At 70.0% G+C, this 17,162-nt stretch overlaps 1 protein-coding gene and 1 long non-coding RNA gene across 2 annotated transcripts; both read left to right on the forward strand.

The window, feature by feature from the left end:
• The first annotated feature begins 15 nt into the window (after positions 1-15).
• LOC136788868 (uncharacterized) lies at positions 16-1,281 on the forward strand. Its single transcript, XR_010827413.1, has 3 exons — positions 16-65; positions 225-339; positions 1,257-1,281. It is a non-coding gene; the product is annotated as an uncharacterized lncRNA (long non-coding RNA).
• A 1,427-nt stretch (positions 1,282-2,708) lies between these two features.
• On the forward strand, positions 2,709-15,112 carry LOC136788547 (EH domain-binding protein 1-like). The gene is given in 20 exon segments (XM_066987106.1): positions 2,709-2,893; positions 3,629-3,686; positions 4,379-4,474; positions 5,792-5,845; positions 5,930-6,108; positions 7,227-7,391; positions 7,561-7,624; positions 7,695-7,909; positions 8,619-8,734; positions 8,737-8,818; positions 9,423-9,471; positions 9,573-9,848; positions 9,943-10,821; positions 11,304-11,358; positions 11,510-11,550; positions 12,324-12,444; positions 13,623-13,722; positions 13,827-13,900; positions 14,762-14,876; positions 14,971-15,112. Coding segments are annotated over 20 exon segments (2,931 nt in total). The 5' UTR covers positions 2,709-2,789; the 3' UTR covers positions 15,059-15,112.
• Positions 15,113-17,162: the final 2,050 nt, after the last annotated feature.

Below are 17,162 nucleotides of genomic sequence, written 5' to 3' on the forward strand. Positions count from 1 at the left end.
ACCGGGGGGTACGGGGCCGGTAACGGGGGTACCGCATGCTGGGCTCCTGCTGCCCCCGCTGCGGGGTACGGGGGAATGGGGGGTACCAGGGGGGGAACAGGGGGGTACTGGGGGGGTACGGGGACGGTAACAAGGGGTACAGGGAAAGTAACGGGGATACGGGGGGGTACCGGGGGGTACTGGGGGTGTCGGGGTGCTGACGGACCCCCCCCCGCCCCCCCCAGACCATCCTCCTGCAGGACAAGCGGCAGCAGCTGCACTGCGTCACCTGCCACGAGCTGGACGCGGAGCGCGACGGCGCCGGGGAGCGCGACGGGGCCGGGGAGCGCGACGGGGACGGTGCGGACAGGGCACGGGGGTGGGGGGACGGGGACGGGGAACGGGATGGGGACGGTGGGGATGGGGATGGGGTTTGGGGACGGGGACGGGGCAAGAGGGACGGGGACGGGGAACGGGATGGGGCCGGGGAGCGCGACGGGGCTCGGGGGTGGGGGGACGGGGACGGGAAACGGGATGGGGACGGGGAATGGGATGGGGAACGGGACGGGGACAGGGACAGGGTGCTGGGATCGGGGTTGGGGTTTGGGGATGGGGACGGGGCGGTAGGGATGGGGACAAAGTTTGGGGACAGGGTTTGGGGACAGGGATGGGGCAGTAGGGACGGGGACAGTGGTGGGGACGGGGACGGGGTTTGGGGATGGGGACGGGGCAGCAGGGACAGGCGCAGGGCTTGGGTTTGGGGTTCGGGATGGGAACGGAGCCGGTAGGGACAGGGAGGGGGCACTGGGATTCGGGACGGGGACTGGGGATGGGGACGGGGGTCTGGGAGCGCGGCGTGGGGATGGGGATAGGGGCAGGGGTCCGGGGTGGGGCAAAAAGGGTCTGGAGTGGGACAAAAGGGTCAGGGATGGGGACAAAAAGTCAGGGATGGGGACAGAAGGGTCCAGGATGGGGACGAGGAGACTGGGACGGGAACAAGGGGACCGGGGTGGGGGGAAAAAGGGGTCCGGGGTGGGGACAAAAGGAACCAGGACGGGGACGAGGGGTCTGGGACGGGGACGGGGGGTCTGGTACGGGGGGTTTGGGACGGGGACGGGGGGCTTTGGGACGGGGACAGGGGGTCTGGGACGGGGACGGGGGGTTTGGGACGGGTCCAGAAGTGATTTGGGACAGGGCCGAGGGCTCCGGGACGGGTCCGGGTCTCCCAGCGACGTCCCCAGCGCCCCCCTAACCCCATCCCGTCCCCCCCCCCGCAGCGCCCGAACCCGCTCCGGCGGCCCCGCAGCCTCCCCCCCCGGGCCACCCCGCAGCCCCTCGGCCCGAGCACTGCGAGGGGGCGGCTTCGGGGCGCCGGGGGGGGGGGTCCCCAACCCTCGCCCCCCGGCCCCGAGGCGGCGGAGGTGGCGGCGGCGGCGGCGGCGGTGCTGCAGAAGCTGGGCTGGGCGGCGCGCGAGCTGCCCCGCACCGCCTCGGCCGAGGGGCAGCGCCCAGCTCTGCGCCCTGGTGCGGGCCTGCGCCGAGGCGCTGCGGGCGCTGCGGGGGCTCGACGCCCCCCCCGGGACCCCCCGGGACCCCAAAACCCATAAAGGAACTCCCCACCACCCCCCCTCGCACCGGGCAGCACGAGGTCCGAGCGTTTTCTCTGCGTCTCGTTTGGGTTGGGGGCGGGGGCTGGGGGGGGTGGGGGGGCTTTGAGGGGGTTTGGGGGGGGGTCGGGGGGCTTTGGGGGGAGGGTTGGGGGAGGATTTGGGGGGGCTGGGGGGTGGGGTTGGGGGGGTATGGGGTAGGATTGAGGGGTTGGGGATGTGGGGGCAGTTTGGGGGGGGATTTGGGGGCTGTTGGGGGAAGCTGGGGGCAATGGGGGGGATTTGGGGGCAGTTGGGGGAAGCTGGGGGCAATTGGGGATTTGGGGGCAGTTTGGGGGGGATTTGGGGGCTGTTGGGGGAAGCTGGGGGCAATGGGGGGGGTTTGGGGGCAGTGGGGGGGATTTGGGGGCAGTTTGGGGGGGATTTGGGGGCAGTGGGGGGATTTGGGGGCAGTTGGGGGGGATTTGGGGGCAATGGGGGGGATTTGGGGGCAGTTGGGGGAAGCTGGGGGCAATGGGGGGGATTTTGGGGCAGTTGGGGGGATTTGGGGGCAGTTTGGGGGGGATTTGGGGGCAGTTGGGGGGGATTTGGGGGCAGTGGGACTGAACCGGGGGTGTGTGGGGGGGATTTGGGGGCCCTTGGGGTAAGTTTGGGGGCATTTGGGGGGGCTCCGGGGGGGGTGGGTTGGGGAGGGGGGGGGCACATGGCTGGGGGGGGGGGCAGATATAGGGGTGTGGAGGCGATACACGGGCACGGGGGGGCTGTATGGGGTGGGGGGGGGGTTGTGCAGGGCCCGGGGGGGTCTTTACGGCGGGGGGGGGGGGGGGCGTCTATGAGGCTTTACAGCCCGGGGGGGGGGGCCCTACGCGCCTATATGGCCCGGGGGGGGGGGGCAATAATTATATAGTGCCGGGGGGGGGGGGAGCGATCAACAGGGTGGTTCCCTCGATGTGGGGGGCGGTCCCGGCTGGGGTGGGGGGGCGGCGGGGGGGGGGGGCCCCGCTTTAGCGCTGGGGGGGATTTCCTCCTGCCCCCCTCCCCCCCCGCCTCGCCCCGCTCCACGCTTCCTGCCCGGGCCGGGCCGAGCCGCGCCCAGCGCGGGGGGGGGGGGGGAACGGGGCGGGGGGAGCCTCGGAGCGCACCCGGCCCGGGCCCGGCCGCTGCGGGGAGGTCCCGGGGGGGGGTCCCCGGGGGGGGGTCGCCATGGGCTCGGTGTGGAAGCGGCTGCAGCGGGCGGGGAAGCGGGCGGCCAAGGTGCGCTTCGAGGCGAGCTACGAGGAGCTGGTGGTGGAGGGCACCAGGAAATGGTGAGTGCCCCCCCCCCCGGGACCCCCCCCTTCCCCGGGACCCCCCCCGGGACCCCCCCCCCCGGGATCCCCGGACCCCCCCGGGTCGCACGGGGTCCCCCCCTTGCCCCGCACGCCCCGTACGGACCGGTCCCTATAGAGGGGCTGGGGGGGGGGGACAGGGGTCGTGGGGGGGGCGTGAAGTCGGGGGGGGGGGGGGGGGCGTGGGGGGGGCTGCGAGGGGCAGGGACCCCCCGGGGGGATTTGGGGTCCTGGTGGGGGAGCGGGGCGCTAAGGGGGGGGGGGGGGGCGGCTCCTGCCGGGTCGAGGGGGCTGCGGGGGGGGGGGGATATAAAGGGGTTGGGCGGGGGGGGGCTCTTGACCTGCCCCCCCCAGCACCCAGCCGCTGGTTTCGTTTTGAGCCAAAAATGCCCATAAATGGGGCCAGGGCGGAAAACGGCAACTCTGGAGCCAGGGCGGCCAAAAATAACCCCGGAGGGGGGGCGGGGGGGAAGGATTAAACCCCCCTCCCAGCCGGGGGTGTCCAATTTCCCCCCCCCCCCCGGCCCCAAATTTAGCTCCGGCCCCCCCCCGGCCCCAAGCACCTGCCCTGGTTGGGGGGGGGGGTGGGTGGGGACCCGCCGCCGTTATCTATGGGGCCGCCCCACAGCCCCGCCCGGCCCCCCCGCGAGATAAGGGCCCCCCCCCCACCCTATGGGGGCCCGGCCCCGGGGGTCTGACCCCCGCCCCCCCCAGGCAGCCCGACAAGCTGGTGGTCGTCTGGACCCGGCGCAACCGGCGCGTCTGCTCCAAGGTGGGCTGGGGGGGGCGATTTGGGGGGATTTGGGGGTCGGGGGGGCCATGGGGGGGCCATGGGGGAATTTGGGGCTGGGGGGATTTGGGGCTGGGGGGGGGTTATGGGGGGCCGTGGGGATTTTTAGGGGCTGGGGGGCTATGGGGGGATTTGTGGGCTGGGGGGGCCGGGGGGGGCTGGCCATGGGGGGATTTGGGGGGATTTTGGGGTCGGGGGGGCCATGGGGGAATTTGGGGCTGGGGGGGGATTTGGGGCTGGGGGTTATGGGGGTCCGTGGGGTTTTAGGGGCTGGGGGCTATGGGGGGATTTGTGGGCTGGGGGGCCAGGGGGGCTGAGGGGGGGGGGGCTATGGGGGGATTTGGGGGGGATTTTGGGGCTGGGGGTTAGGGGGGATTTGGGGTCGGGGGCTGGGGGGGGGGGGCAGGGGCTTTGGGGTGATTCTGCAGCTATCGAGGGGCTACTGGGGGGATTTTGGGGCTGGGGGGCTAGGGGGATTTGGGGTCGGGGGGGCTGGGGGGAGAGGCAGGGGCTTTGGGGTGATTCTGCAGCTATCGAGGGGCTACTGGGGGGATTTGGGGCTGGGGGGGCTACGGGGGGGGGGGGGGGTGTTCATGGGGCTGGGGGTCCCAGGGGGGTCTGGGGGGGTCCCGGGGGGTCCCCGGGGCTCTCGGGGGCCCTGACGGGGGGAGCAGCCCCACAGCTGGCAGCCCGGCATCGAGAACCCGTACCGGGGCATGGTGGTGTGGGTGGCGCCCGAGAGCGTCGACGTCATCGTCACCCTCTACCGGGTGCGTCCCTTGCACGCGTCCCTTGCACACGTGCCCTTGCACACATCCCCTTGCACGCGTCCCTTGCACAAGCCTCCTCGCCCAAGCCGCGTTTCTTTGCACGCCCGTTTCCTTGCGCGTGGGCTATCGCACGCCCCTCGCGCGCACCGCATCCGCTTGCACACGTCCCTTTGCACAAGTGCTCTCACCTAAACCCCGTCCCCTTGCACGCGTCCGAGTCCCCTTGCGCACACCGAGCCCCCTTGTGCGCATCCCCTTGCACGATTCCCGTTGTATGCGTCCCCTTGCACAAGTCTGCGTCCCCTTGCACACACCAAGTCCCCGTGCACACATTCCCTTGCAGACATCCCCTTGCACGAGTCCCCTTGCACGAGTCTGCATCCCCTTGCACACGTCCCCTTGCACGCGTCCCCTTGCACGCATCCACTTGCACACACCGAGTCCCCTTGCATGTATCCCCTTGCACAAATCCCCTTGCACGCATCCCCTTGCACACAGCGAGTCCCGTTGCACGAGTCCCGTTGCACGAGTCCCCTTGCACGCATCCCCTTGCACACTGAGTCCCCTTGCACGCATCCCCTTGCACGCATCCCCTTGCACGCGTCCCCTTGCACAAGTCCCCTTGCACGCATCCCCTTGCACGCGTCCCCTTGCACGCATCCCCTTGCATGCATCCCCTTGCACAAGTCCCCTTGCACGCATCCCCTTGCACACACCGAGTCCCCTTGCACGCGTCCCCTTGCACGTGTCCCCTTGCACGCATCCCCTTGCACACACCGAGTCCCCTTGCACGCATCCCCTTGCACGAGTCCCCTTGCACGCATCCCCTTGTATGCGTCCCCTTGCACAAGTCCCCTTGCACGCATCCCCTTGCACACACCGAGTCCCCTTGCACGCATCCCCTTGCACGAGTCCCCTTGCACGCATCCCCTTGTATGCGTCCCCTTGCACAAGTCCCCTTGCACGCATCCCCTTGCACACACCGAGTCCCCTTGCACGCATCCCCTTGCACGTGTCCCCTTGCACGCATCCCCTTGCACACACCGAGTCCCCTTGCACGCATCCCCTTGCACGAGTCCCCTTGCACGCATCCCCTTGCATGCGTCCCCTTGCACAAGTCCCCTTGCACGCATCCCCTTGCACACACCGAGTGCCCTTGCACGAGTCCCCTTGCACGAGTCCCCTTGCACGAGTCCCCTTACACACACCGAGTCCCCTTGCACGCATCCCCTTGCACGAGTCCCCTTGCACGCGTCCCCTTGTACACGCTCTCTTGCACAAGCCCCCTTACACACTCACTGTCCCCGTGCCCCCCAGGACCCCCACGCCACCACCTACGATGACAAGGAGTGGACCTTCCTGGTGGAGAACGTGAGTGGGGCCGGGGCGGGGTGGGGGGGGGGGTGCCGAGGGGGGCAATGCCTGACCCCCCCCACCCCAAAAACACCACGGCAGGAGTCGCGGGGGCGGCGCTCGGTGGTGGCGGCGGCGGCGCTGGACCTGGGGCGCTTTGCGGGCCCCGCGCCCACCCGCGTGGCGCTGGCGCTGCCGCTGCGGCCCCGGTCCCGCAAGGTGGCGGCCGCCAGCCTGCGCCTGAGCCTCAGCGCCACCGTCCTGCACGAGGGGCACCCCACGTGAGTGGGGGCCGGGGGGGGCGTTGGGGTCTTGGGGACGTTGGGAGGGCATCGGGGTCTTGGGGGTCTTGGGGGCGCTGGGAGGGCGTTGGGGTCTTGGGGACTTTGGGAGGGTGTGGGGATCTTGGGGATCTTGGGGACATTGGGAGGGAGTGAGGACCTTGGGGGGTCTCGGGGGTCTTAGGGACATTGGGGACATCGGGAGGGCGTTGGGGTCTTGGGGACACTGGGAGGGAATTGGGGTCTTGGGGGTCTTGGGGGCGCTGGGAGGACGTTGGGGTCTTGGGGACTTTGGGAGGGTGTGGGGATCTTGGGGATATTGGGGACATTGGGAGGGTCTTGGGGGTCTTGGGGACGTTGGGAGGGTCTTGGGGGTCTTGGGGACATTGGAAGGGTCTTGGGGGTCTTGGGGACACTGGGAGGGAATTGGGGTCTTGGGGGTCTTGGGGGCGCTGGGAGGACATTGGGGGGATCTTGGGGATATTGGGGACATTGGGGGGATCTTGGGGGTCTTGGGGACATTGGAAGGGTCTTGGGGGTCTTGGGGACACTGGGAGGGAATTGGGGTCTTGGGGGTCTTGGGAGCGCTGGGAGGATGTTGGGGTCTTGGGGACTTTGGGAGGGTGTGGGGACCTTGGGGATATTGGGGACATTGGGGGGATCTTGGGGATTTTGGGGACATTGGGAGGGTCTTGGGGGTCTTGGGGACATTGGGAGGGAGTGAGGACCTTGGGGGTCTCGGGGACCTTAGGGACATCGGGGATATTGGGAGGGCGTTGGGGTCTTGGGGACATTGGGAGGGTCTCGGGGGTCTTGGGGACATTGGGAGGGAGTGAGGACCTTGGGGGGTCTCGGGGGTCTTAGGGACATTGGGGACATCGGGAGGGCGTTGGGGTCTTGGGGACACTGGGAGGGAATTGGGGTCTTGGGCGTCTCGGGGACATTGGGAGGGTGCCGGGGTCCTTGGGGACATCGAGGGCCATTGGGAGCCACCGCGGGGTCGTTGGGGACAGCGGGGTCCTGGGGACACCACAGAGGCTGGGGACGTTGAAGGGGGACCTTGGGGGGGGGGGGGGGGGGCGAGGCGGGGGGCCCCGCGGTGACGCTTTGGGGCGCAGGGACGAGGACATGCGCAGCGTGGCCAGCCTGCTCAGCTCCCGCCTGGGCGACGTGGCCGACCTGGGCGACTTCAATGAGAGCGAGGACGAGGAGGAGGAGGAGGACAAGGAGGAGGAAGGCCGTGCTGGGGGGGCCGCGCCGGGGAGCGCCCCCCGTCCCCAAAGGTGGGTCCGAGGCCCCAAAACTGCTCCGAATCGCCCCGAACGGCCGCAGTGCCCCCCCAGCCCCCAAATATCTCCATTTCGACCCCAAATCTCCCCCATCACGTCAGTGTCCCCCCCCATTTTTTGGGGGGGGGGGGGCACTGCCCTGACCCCCATTCCCTCCCCACAGACGCACCCCGGGAGCTGCAGGCGCTGGTGGAGGAGGAGGAGCCGGGGGGCCCCCCAGGGCACAGGTGGGTCATTGGGGGGGGCACAGCGGGATCCCCCCCCAAATTCGGGGTCCTGACCCCTGCCCCCATCCAGGTGTTGCCGCAGAGCGGGGGACCGCCCGGACGGGGGGGACACCCCCGGGAACCCCCCAAGAGAAACCGTGGTGAGTGGGGCTGGGGGGTGCGGGGGCCCCAGCGACAGGGAGGGAGGGTCCCAGGGGGGTCTGGGATTATTTGGGGGGGGGGGGTTATTTTGGGGGGGGGCTGGGGCTATTTACGGGGGGTCTTGGGTTATTTGGGGGGGCTGGGGTCACTTGGGGGGGTCTGGGGTTATTGGGGGGGGTCTGGGGTTCCGAGGGGGTCTTGGGTTATTTTGGGGGGGGGGGGGTTGGGGTTATTTGGGGGGTCTTGGGTTATTTGGGGGGGCTGGGGTCCCTTGGGGGGGTCTGGGGTTATTGGGGGGGTCCTGGGGTTCCAAGGGGGTCTTGGGTTATTTTGGGGGGGGGGGGTTATTTGGGGGGGTCTTGGGTTATCTGGGGGGGGGGGCTGGGGTCCCTTGGGGGGGGTCCTGGGGTTATTGGGGGGGTCTGGGGTTCCGAGGGGGTCTTGGGTTATTTTGGGGGGGGGTGTTGGGGTTATTTGGGGGGGTCTTGGGTTATTTGGGGGGCTGGGGTCCCTTGGGGGGTCCTGGGGTTATTGGGGGGGTCTGGGGTTCCGAGGGGGTCTTGGGTTATTTTTGGGGGGCGGGGTGTTGGGGTTATTTGGGGGGGTCTGGGGTTGTTTGGGGGGGGGTCTGGAGTTATGTGGGGGGTGGTCTGTAGTCCCGGGGGGTCTTGGGTTATTTTTGGGGGGGGGTCTGGGGTCACTTAGGGGGATCTGGGGTTATCTGGGGGGAAATATTTTGGGGGAGGGGGGTCCAGGTCGACCTCGTGCCGCTCAGGTGCGGGGAGACCCCACAGGGGTCACATTAGGGCGTTATGGGGGGAGGGGAGTGAGGATGTGGGGGGGGGGGGTCCAGGCCCACCCTGACACCCCCCCCCCCCTTTTTTTTCTTTCCCAGCCCCCCCCCCCCCGGGGGCAGCCGCCGGGCCTCGCTGCTGGCCTGGTGCCAGGAGGCGACGGCCGGCTACCGGGGGTGCGGGTCACCAACTTCAGCACCAGCTGGCGCAGCGGGCTGGCCTTCTGCGCCCTGCTGCACCGCTTCCGGCCCCACAGCGTGTGAGGGGCCGGGGGGGGCAGGGGGGGGGCGGGGGGGGTCGGGGGGGGGTCGGGGGGGGCACCGGGGGGCACCGGGGGGCACCGGGGTGGGTAGGGCGCACCCCGGGGAGGTGGCGGGGGAAGGATGGGGGTGGTGGAGGGGGTGGGAGGCGGCTCTTGGGGGGGGGGAATGGGGTGGGGGGGGGGTGGGGGGGGTGGGGGGGGGCGTTTTGGGATGTGGGGAGGCGGCCTGGGGGGGGGGGGGGTTTGGGGATTGCGGGGGGGGGTCGGGGGGGGACTGGGGTCCCTTGGGGACTGGGGTCCCTTGGGGGTGGTGGGGGGTGTGATTGGGGACATGGGGGGGGAATGTGGAGGGCACGGGGGGCATTTTAGGACATTGGGGGGGGCGTTTTGGGACATGGGGGGCATTTTTGGACGTGGGGGGGCAGCCCGGGGGTGGGGGGGCGTTTTGGGACATGGGGGGGGACAGGGAGTCTCCTGGGTATAGGGGGGTGCCATGGGGGGCATCAGGGGATGGGGGGTATTGGGACGTGGGGGGGCCCCCTGGGGATGGGGGGGCCATGATGAGTCACCTGCCCCCCCCCCCGGACTCTTGTCCCCCCAGTGACTTTGAGGCCCTGGACCCCCTGGACATCCGAGGCAACAACAAACTGGTGAGGGGTGGGGGGCCTCGGGGGGGGGGGGCTGGGGGCACTCAGGGTGCTCAGGGCCCCCCCCGACCCCCCCTCCCCATTTTTGTGCCCCCCCCCCCCAGGCGTTTGCGGGGTTCTCGGCGCTGGGCGTCCCCCGCCTGCTGGACCCGGCCGACCTGGAGCAGCCGCCGGTGCCGGACGCCCTGGGGGTGCTGACGTACCTGGGGCTGCTGCGCGCCCGCCTCGGGGACCCCCCGGGACCCCCCGCCATCGCCCCGGAGCCCCCGGGACCCCCGGCACCCCCGGAGCCCCCGGGACACCCCCAGCGCCCCCGGAACCCGGAGCTGCGGCAGCGGGGGCCGGGGGGACCCAGGGGTGGCGGACGGCGCCGCAAGGGATGATGGGAGGGCGGCCATCATGGAGCCCGCAAGGGATGCTGGGAGTTTGGCCAATGACAACGCCGCAAGGGATTCTGGGAGTCCGGCCATTGAGGGAGCCGCAAGGGACGATGGGAGTTCGGCCATCACCGAGCCCGAGGGAGCCGCGAAGGATGCTGGGAGTTCGGTCAACCCAAAGGTTGCAAGGGATGATGGGAGTTCGGCCAACGGCGACACCGCAAGGGATTCTGGGAGCTCGGCCATCATGGGGCCTGCAAAGGATGCTGGGAGTCCGGCCAATGATGGAGCTGCAAAGGATGCTGGGAGTTCGGCCAATGACAAGGCCACAAGGGATGATGGGAGCTCGGTCAATGATGGAGCCGCAAAGGATGATGGGAGTTTGGTCAACCCAGAGCTCGCAAAGGATGCTGGGAGCTCGGCCAACAGCGATGCCGCAAAGGATGGTGGGAGCTTGGCCAATGACAACAGCGCAAGGGATTCTGGGGGTCCGGCCAACGGCAACGCTGCAAAGGGTGCTGGGAGCTTAGCCAATGACAATGCCGCAAGGGATTCTGGGAGCTTGGCCAACAAGGCAACCACAAAGGATGATGGGAGTTTGGCCAACCCGGAAGCCCCAAGGGATTCTGGGAGCCCGACCAATGACAACAATGCGAGGGATGATGGGAGCCTGACCAGTGGTGACGCCGCAAGGGATTCTGGGAGTTTGGTCAACCAAGAGGTCGCAAAGGATGCTGGGAGCTTGGCCAACGGCAACGCCGCAAGGGATTCTGGGAGTTCGGCCATCATGGAGCCCGCAAAGGATGCTGGGAGATCAGTCATTGACAACACCGCAAGGGATTCTGGGAGTTCGGCCATCACGGAGCCCGCAAAGGATGCTGGGAGCCCGGCGCTGGTGCCCCCTCCGCGGCGGCCCCGGGCCCCGGCCGCCCCCCGCCTGTCCCGGGGCCTGTCCCAGCTCCGCGACGCCGACCTGGTGCGGAGAGCACGGGGGCGGCGCGGGGACCCCCCGGCACCGCGGTGAGGGCAGGGCCTGCGCTAACGGGGGTGTTATGGTAGGGTCTGCTGTAATGGGGGTGTGTTATGGTAGGGTCTGCTCTAATGGGGGGGGGGGGGGGTGTTATGGTAGGGTCTGCTGTAATGGGGGGTGTTATGGTAGGGTCTGCTCTAATGCGGGGGGGGGGTGTGTTATGGTAGGGTCTGCTGTAACGGGAGGGGTGTGTTATTGTAGGGTCTGCTGTAACGGGGGGTGTTATTGTAGGGTCTATACTAATGGTGGTGTTGTGGTAGGGCCTGCTGTGATGGGGGTGTTGTTGTAGAGTCTGCTTTAAGGGGGGGCATATTATTGTAGGGTCTGCTCTAACGGGGTGTTATTGTAGGGCCTACACTAATGCAGCCCCCATCCCTGTGCCCCCCATTGTTTACCCCCCCCCCCAATTTCCGCCCCCAGGGTGACGCCGACGCCCAGAGCAGCCCCGTGGCCCCCGTGGCCCCCCGGCCCGGCCCCCCCCCGGTGAGCAGGGGACGGGGACGGGGACGGTGACGGGGGGGACGGGGACGGTGACAGGGATGGGGACGGGCCCCCCCCTGCTGGGGGAGGCAGTGGCCGTGTCCCCCCCCATCTCCTGTCCCCCCCCGTCCCCAATTTGTGTCCCCCCCCCCAGATGCCGCAGCAGAACCCGGCCCCGCAGAGGAGGAGACGCCGGTAAGGGGGGGGCCGGGGCTGGGCTGGGGACAGGTTGGGGACGGGGGGGGCAGCGGGACGGGGGCTGTGGGGACACCCTGGGGACACCTTGGGGACCCCGGCGGTGCCTGCGAGACTCAGGGGACCCCCTGGGGACCTTGGGGACATTGAGGGGACCCCCTGGGGACCTTGGGGACCCTTTGGGGACTCCTTGGGGACCCCTTGGGGACTCCTTGGGAACCCCTTGGGGACATGGGGGCCCCCGGCAGCGCCTGCGGGACACGGGGCTGTGGGGCCACTGGGGACCCCCTGGGGCCACTGGGGAACCCCTGGGGACACTGGGGACATTGAGGGGACCCCCTGGGGACCTTGGGGACCCCTTGGGGACTCCTTGGGGACCCCTTGGGGACATCGGGGCCCCCGGCAGCGCCTGCGGGACACGGGGCTGTGGGGACACTGGGGACCTCCTGGGGCCACTGGGGAACCCCTGGGGCCACTGGGGAACCCCTGGGGACACTGGGGACATTGAGGGGACCCCCTGGGGACCTTGGGGACCCCTTGGGGACCCCTCGGGGACCCCTTGGGGACCCCTTGGGGACATCGGGGCCCCTGGCAGCGCCTGCGGGACACGGGGCTGTGGGGCCACTGGGGACCCCCTGGGGACACTGGGGACCCCCTGGGGACACTGGGGACATTGAGGGGACCCCCTGGGGACCTTGGGGACCCCTGGGGACTCCTTGGGGACCCTTTGGGGACTCCTTGGGGACCCCTTGGGGACATGGGGGCCCCGGCAGCGCCTGCGGGACACCAGCCAGTTCGTGGTGGCCGAGCTGGCGGCGCTGGAGCGGGAGCAGGCGCAGGTGGACGCCCGCGCCCGGAGCCTGGAGCGGGAGCTGAGGGCGCTGATGGAGTCCGGTACGGGGACACGGGGGGGACGGGGACACCCAGGGGACATGGGGACAGGGTGGGGGGGACACGGGGACAGCACCCATCAGGGTTGTGGTGTTGGGGCGTGGGGACAGGGGATGGAAATTTAGGGGACGTGGGGACGCGGGGTGGGGACAGGGACCTGGCGTGGGGACCTGGGGACACGGCGATGGCACCCAGCAGGGGACATGGGGTGGGGACAGGGATGTGGCAGGGGGACACGGGGACGTGGGATGGGGACGGGGGGCACGGGGACAGCCCCCAGCAGGGGACATGGTGTGTGGGGCGCGGGGACATGGATGGGGACAAGGGGTGGAAGTTTGGGGACGGGGGGACACGGGGACAGGGGGACACGGGGACAGGGGGGGGACAGGGGGACATGGGGACAGGGGAATTTGGGGACAGGGGGACATGGGGGCAGGAGAATTTGGGGACAGGGGGATTTGGGGACAGGGGGACATGGGGGCAGGAGAATTTGGGGACAGGGGGACATGGGGGCAGGGGAATTTGGGGACAGGGGGATTTGGGGACAGGGGAATTTGGGGACAGGGGGACATGGGGGCAGGAGAATTTGGGGACAGGGGGACATGGGGGCAGGGGAATTTGGGGACAGGGGGATTTGGGGACAGGGGGTTTGGGGACAGGGGGACACGGGGACAGGGGGACATGGGGGCAGGGGGACATGGGGGCAGGGGAATTTGGGGACAGGGGGTTTGGGGACAGGGGGACACGGGGACAGGGGGGACACGGGGGCAGGGGGACATGGGGGCAGGGGAATTTGGGGACGGGGGTTTGGGGACAGGGGAATTTGGGGACAGGGGGACACGGGGGCAGGGGGACATGGGGACAGGGGGTTTGGGGACGGGGGTTTGGGGACAGGGGAATTTGGGGACAGGGGGACATGGGGACAGGGGGACATGGGGACAGGGGGGTTTGGGGACAGGGGAATTTGGGGACAGGGGGACATGGGGACAGGGGAATTTGGGGACAGGGGGACACGGGGACAGGGGGACAGGGACGCGGTGAGCAGACCTGGGGACTTGGGGACAGCGCCCAGCGAGGGACACGTGTGAGGGGACTTCAGGACATGGGGGGGGGCAGCCCGTGCCCCCCCCCCGTGTCCCCACGCCCCCCGGTGTCCCCATGTCCCCTGTCCCTGTCCCCAGGCGCGGACCCGGTGCGCGAGGAGCGCCTGATCCAGGAGTGGTTCGCGCTGGTCAACACCAAGAACGCGCTGCTGCGGCGCCACGACCAGCTGCAGCTGCTGTGAGGGGGGGGCCTGGGGGGGCACCCAGTGCGGGGGGCCGTCACCCACCCGGGGGGGGTGCTGGCACTGCCCCCACCCGGGGGTGACGTCCCCGTGCCCCCAGGATGGAGGAGCAGGACCTGGAGCGGCGCTTCGAGCTGCTGAGCCGCGAGCTGCGGGCGATGCTGGCCACCGAGGGTAGGGGGGGGGGGAGTGGGGCTGGGGGGGGGCGCGGGGGGCAGGGGACTGGGGACAGATGGGGGGGGGGGGGCACAGACGGGGGGGAGGGGACAGATGGTTTTGGGGACAGCGGGGCTTGGGGACAGCCGGGTTTTAGGGTCCCCCCCCCCAGCTTTGGGTGATCCCAGGACCCCTGGGGTTGGGGACAGGCTGGGGTTGCCCCCACCCCCCTTTTGGGTTTGGGACCCCCCTCCTTGGGTTTGGGGACCCCCCTTCAGGTTTGGGACCCCCCCTTTGGGTTTGGGGACCCCCCCTTGGGTTTGGGGACCCCCCCCTTCGGTTTGGGGACTCCCCTTGTCTTTGGGACCCCCCTGCTTTGGGGCCTCTCCTTGCCATTCCCTGCCCCCCCCGAGTTGGCCCCCCCCCCCATTTTCTTTGGGGACCCCCCATTATCTTTGGGACCCCCCCCCCGATTTTGGGACCCCCCTTGTCTTTGGGCCCCCCCTTTGCTTTGGGGACCCCCCCTTTTGCTTCAGGCACAACCTGGGCTTGGGACCCCCCTGCTTTGGGACCTCTCCTGGCCATTCCCTGACCCCCCCCGGCTTTGGGGACCCCCCTTGGTTTTGGGGACCCCCTCCTTGTCTTTGGGCCCCCCCCTTGTTGTTGCCCCCCCCCCTTGTCTTTGGGCCCCCCTTTGCTTTGGGGACCCCCCTTTTGCTTCAGGCACAACCTGGGCTTGGGACCCCCCTGCTTTGGGACCTCTCCTGCCCATCCCCTGCCCCCTCCTCCCGGCTTTGGGGACCCCCCCAATTTTTCTTTGTGTGCCCCCCCCCCCATTACCTCTGGGCCCCTCCCCCTAATTTTGGGGCCCCCCCCCAGAGTGGCAGAAGTCGGCGGCGCAGCGGCAGCGGGAGCAGCTGCTGCTGGACGAGCTGGTGGCGCTGGTCAACCAGCGGGACGAGCTGGTGCGCGACCTGGACCAGCGCGAGCGGACGTGAGTGGGGGGGGGGCAAATATTTGGGGGGGGGGCTTAAAAAATGTAGGGTGGGGCTATCCCGATGTGCCCCCCCCCTTTTTTTTGGTTGCAGGGCGCTGGAGGAGGACGCCCGCCTGGAGCGCGGCCTCGACCTGCGGCGCCGCAAGCTGAGCCGCCGGGAGATGTGCGGCATCGCCTGAGGGGGGCGGGGGGGGGGGCGGCCCCGGACCCCCCCGGGGTGTGCACACACACACACAGCGTGGGGGGGGGGGCGGGGGGCGGTTGGCACCCCCCCCCCGTGTGGTGCTGGCAATAAAGGAGCTTTGGCTGAGTGCAGAGGGGTGCGGGGGTGTCGGATATTGGGGGGGGTTATAGGGGATGGGGGGGTTGGGGGGGGGCTGTAGGGGATGGGGGTTGTGGGGGGTGGGGGGATATAGGGGATGGGGGGGGGTTGTGGGGGGGCTATAGGGGATGGGGGTTGTGCGGGGTGGGGGGATATAGGGGATGGGGGGCTATAGGGGATGGGGGGGCTGTAGGGGATGGGGGTTGGGGGGGGGGCTATAGGGGATGGGGGTTGTGGGGGGGCTGTAGGGGATGGGGGGTTGTGGGGGGTGGGGGGATATAGGGGATGGGGGTTATAGGGGATGGGGGGGTTGTGGGGGGGCTGTAGGGGATGGGGGGGTTGTGGGGGGTGGGGGGGTTGTGGGGGGGCTATAGGGGATGGGGGGTTGTGGGGGGGCTGTAGGGGATGGGGGGCTGTAGGGGATGGGGGGTTGTGGGGGGGCTGTAGGGGATGGGGGGTTGTGAGGGGGCTGTAGGGGGTGGGGGGCTATAGGGGATGGGGGGGTTGTGGGGGGTGGGGGGATATAGGGGATGGGGGGACTATAGGGGATGGGGGGGTTGTGGGGGGGCTGTAGGGGATGGGGGGGCTGTAGGGGATGGGGGGCTATAGGGGATGGGGGGTTGTGGGGGGGCTGTAGGGGATGGGGGGGTTGTGAGGGGGCTGTAGGGGGTGGGGGGGCTATAGGGGATGGGGGGGTTGTGGGGGTGGGGGGCTATAGGGGATGGGGGGACTATAGGGGATGGGGGGGGGTTGTGGGGGGCTGTAGGGGATGGGGGCTGTAGGGGATGGGGGGGCTATAGGGGATGGGGGGTTGTGGGGGGGCTGTAGGGGATGGGGGGGTTGTGAGGGGGGGCTGTAGGGGGTGGGGGGGCTATAGGGGATGGGGGGTTGTGGGGGGGCTATAGGGGATGGGGGGGCTGTAGGGGATGGGGGGGCTATAGGGGATGGGGGGTTGTGGGGGGGCTGTAGGGGATGGGGGGGTTGTGAGGGGGCTGTAGGGGGTGGGGGGGCTATAGGGGATGGGGGGTTGTGGGGGGTGGGGGGATATAGGGGATGGGGGGCTCTAGGGGATGGGGGGGTTGTGGGGGGGCTGTAGGGGATGGGGGGCTCTAGGGGATGGGGGGGTTGTGGGGGGGCTGTACGGGATGGGGGCTGTAGGGGATGGGGGGTTATAGGGGATGGGGGGGTTGTGGGGGGGCTGTAGGGGATGGGGGAGTTTTAGGGGATGGGGGGTTTATAGGGGATGGGGGGGTTATAGGGGGTGGTGGGGTTATAGGGGGTGGGGGGCTATAGGGGTGGGGGGGGGGGCTATAGGGGGTTTTCTATAGAGGATGCTGGGGGGGGAAAACATCTCCCCCCCCCCCCCAATTCACAGCTTGAGGCCGGAACCTGCTGAGGCCGAAGGCTTTATTGGGTGGGAGGGTGCAAAGTGGGGGGGGGGGGCGGATGGGGGTGGCCCCCCCCCCCCCCGGGGGGCTCCAGTGTCACGGGGGGGGGGGGGGGCGTCACAGCTTCACTTTCACAGTTAGAGGGGGGCCGGGGGGGGGGGGGGGCGAGTGTGCGGGGGGGGGGGCTGAGCGTGCACAGGGCTTGAGCGTGTACGGGGGGGGGGGGGTGAGTGTGCACGGGGGGGCGAGTGTGCACGAGGCTGCATGCATGAGGTGCACGTGCACGAGGGGTGAGTGTGCATGGGGGGGGTGAGTGTGCAAGGAGGGGTGAGTGTGCAAGGGGGGTCTCAGCGTGCCCAAGCTCCCGCACGCGCCCCTCGCACGAGGACGCTGCCCCTGGCCCCGGGGGGTGGTGGTGGTGGTGCAGTGATTGCTGGGGGTGGGGGGGGCTGAGGGCCCCCCTAGGGCCCCGGGGGCTGGGGGGTCCCGGGGGGTCCCCGGGGGCCGCAGCAGGCGGGTGACCTGGCTGAGCCGCGCGGCCGCCTCCTCCTGCTCCTGCTGCAGCCGCCGGTT

The sequence above is a fragment of the Anser cygnoides genome, chromosome W (genome assembly GCF_040182565.1).
Source record: "Anser cygnoides isolate HZ-2024a breed goose chromosome W, Taihu_goose_T2T_genome, whole genome shotgun sequence".
NCBI lineage: Eukaryota > Metazoa > Chordata > Aves > Anseriformes > Anatidae > Anser > Anser cygnoides.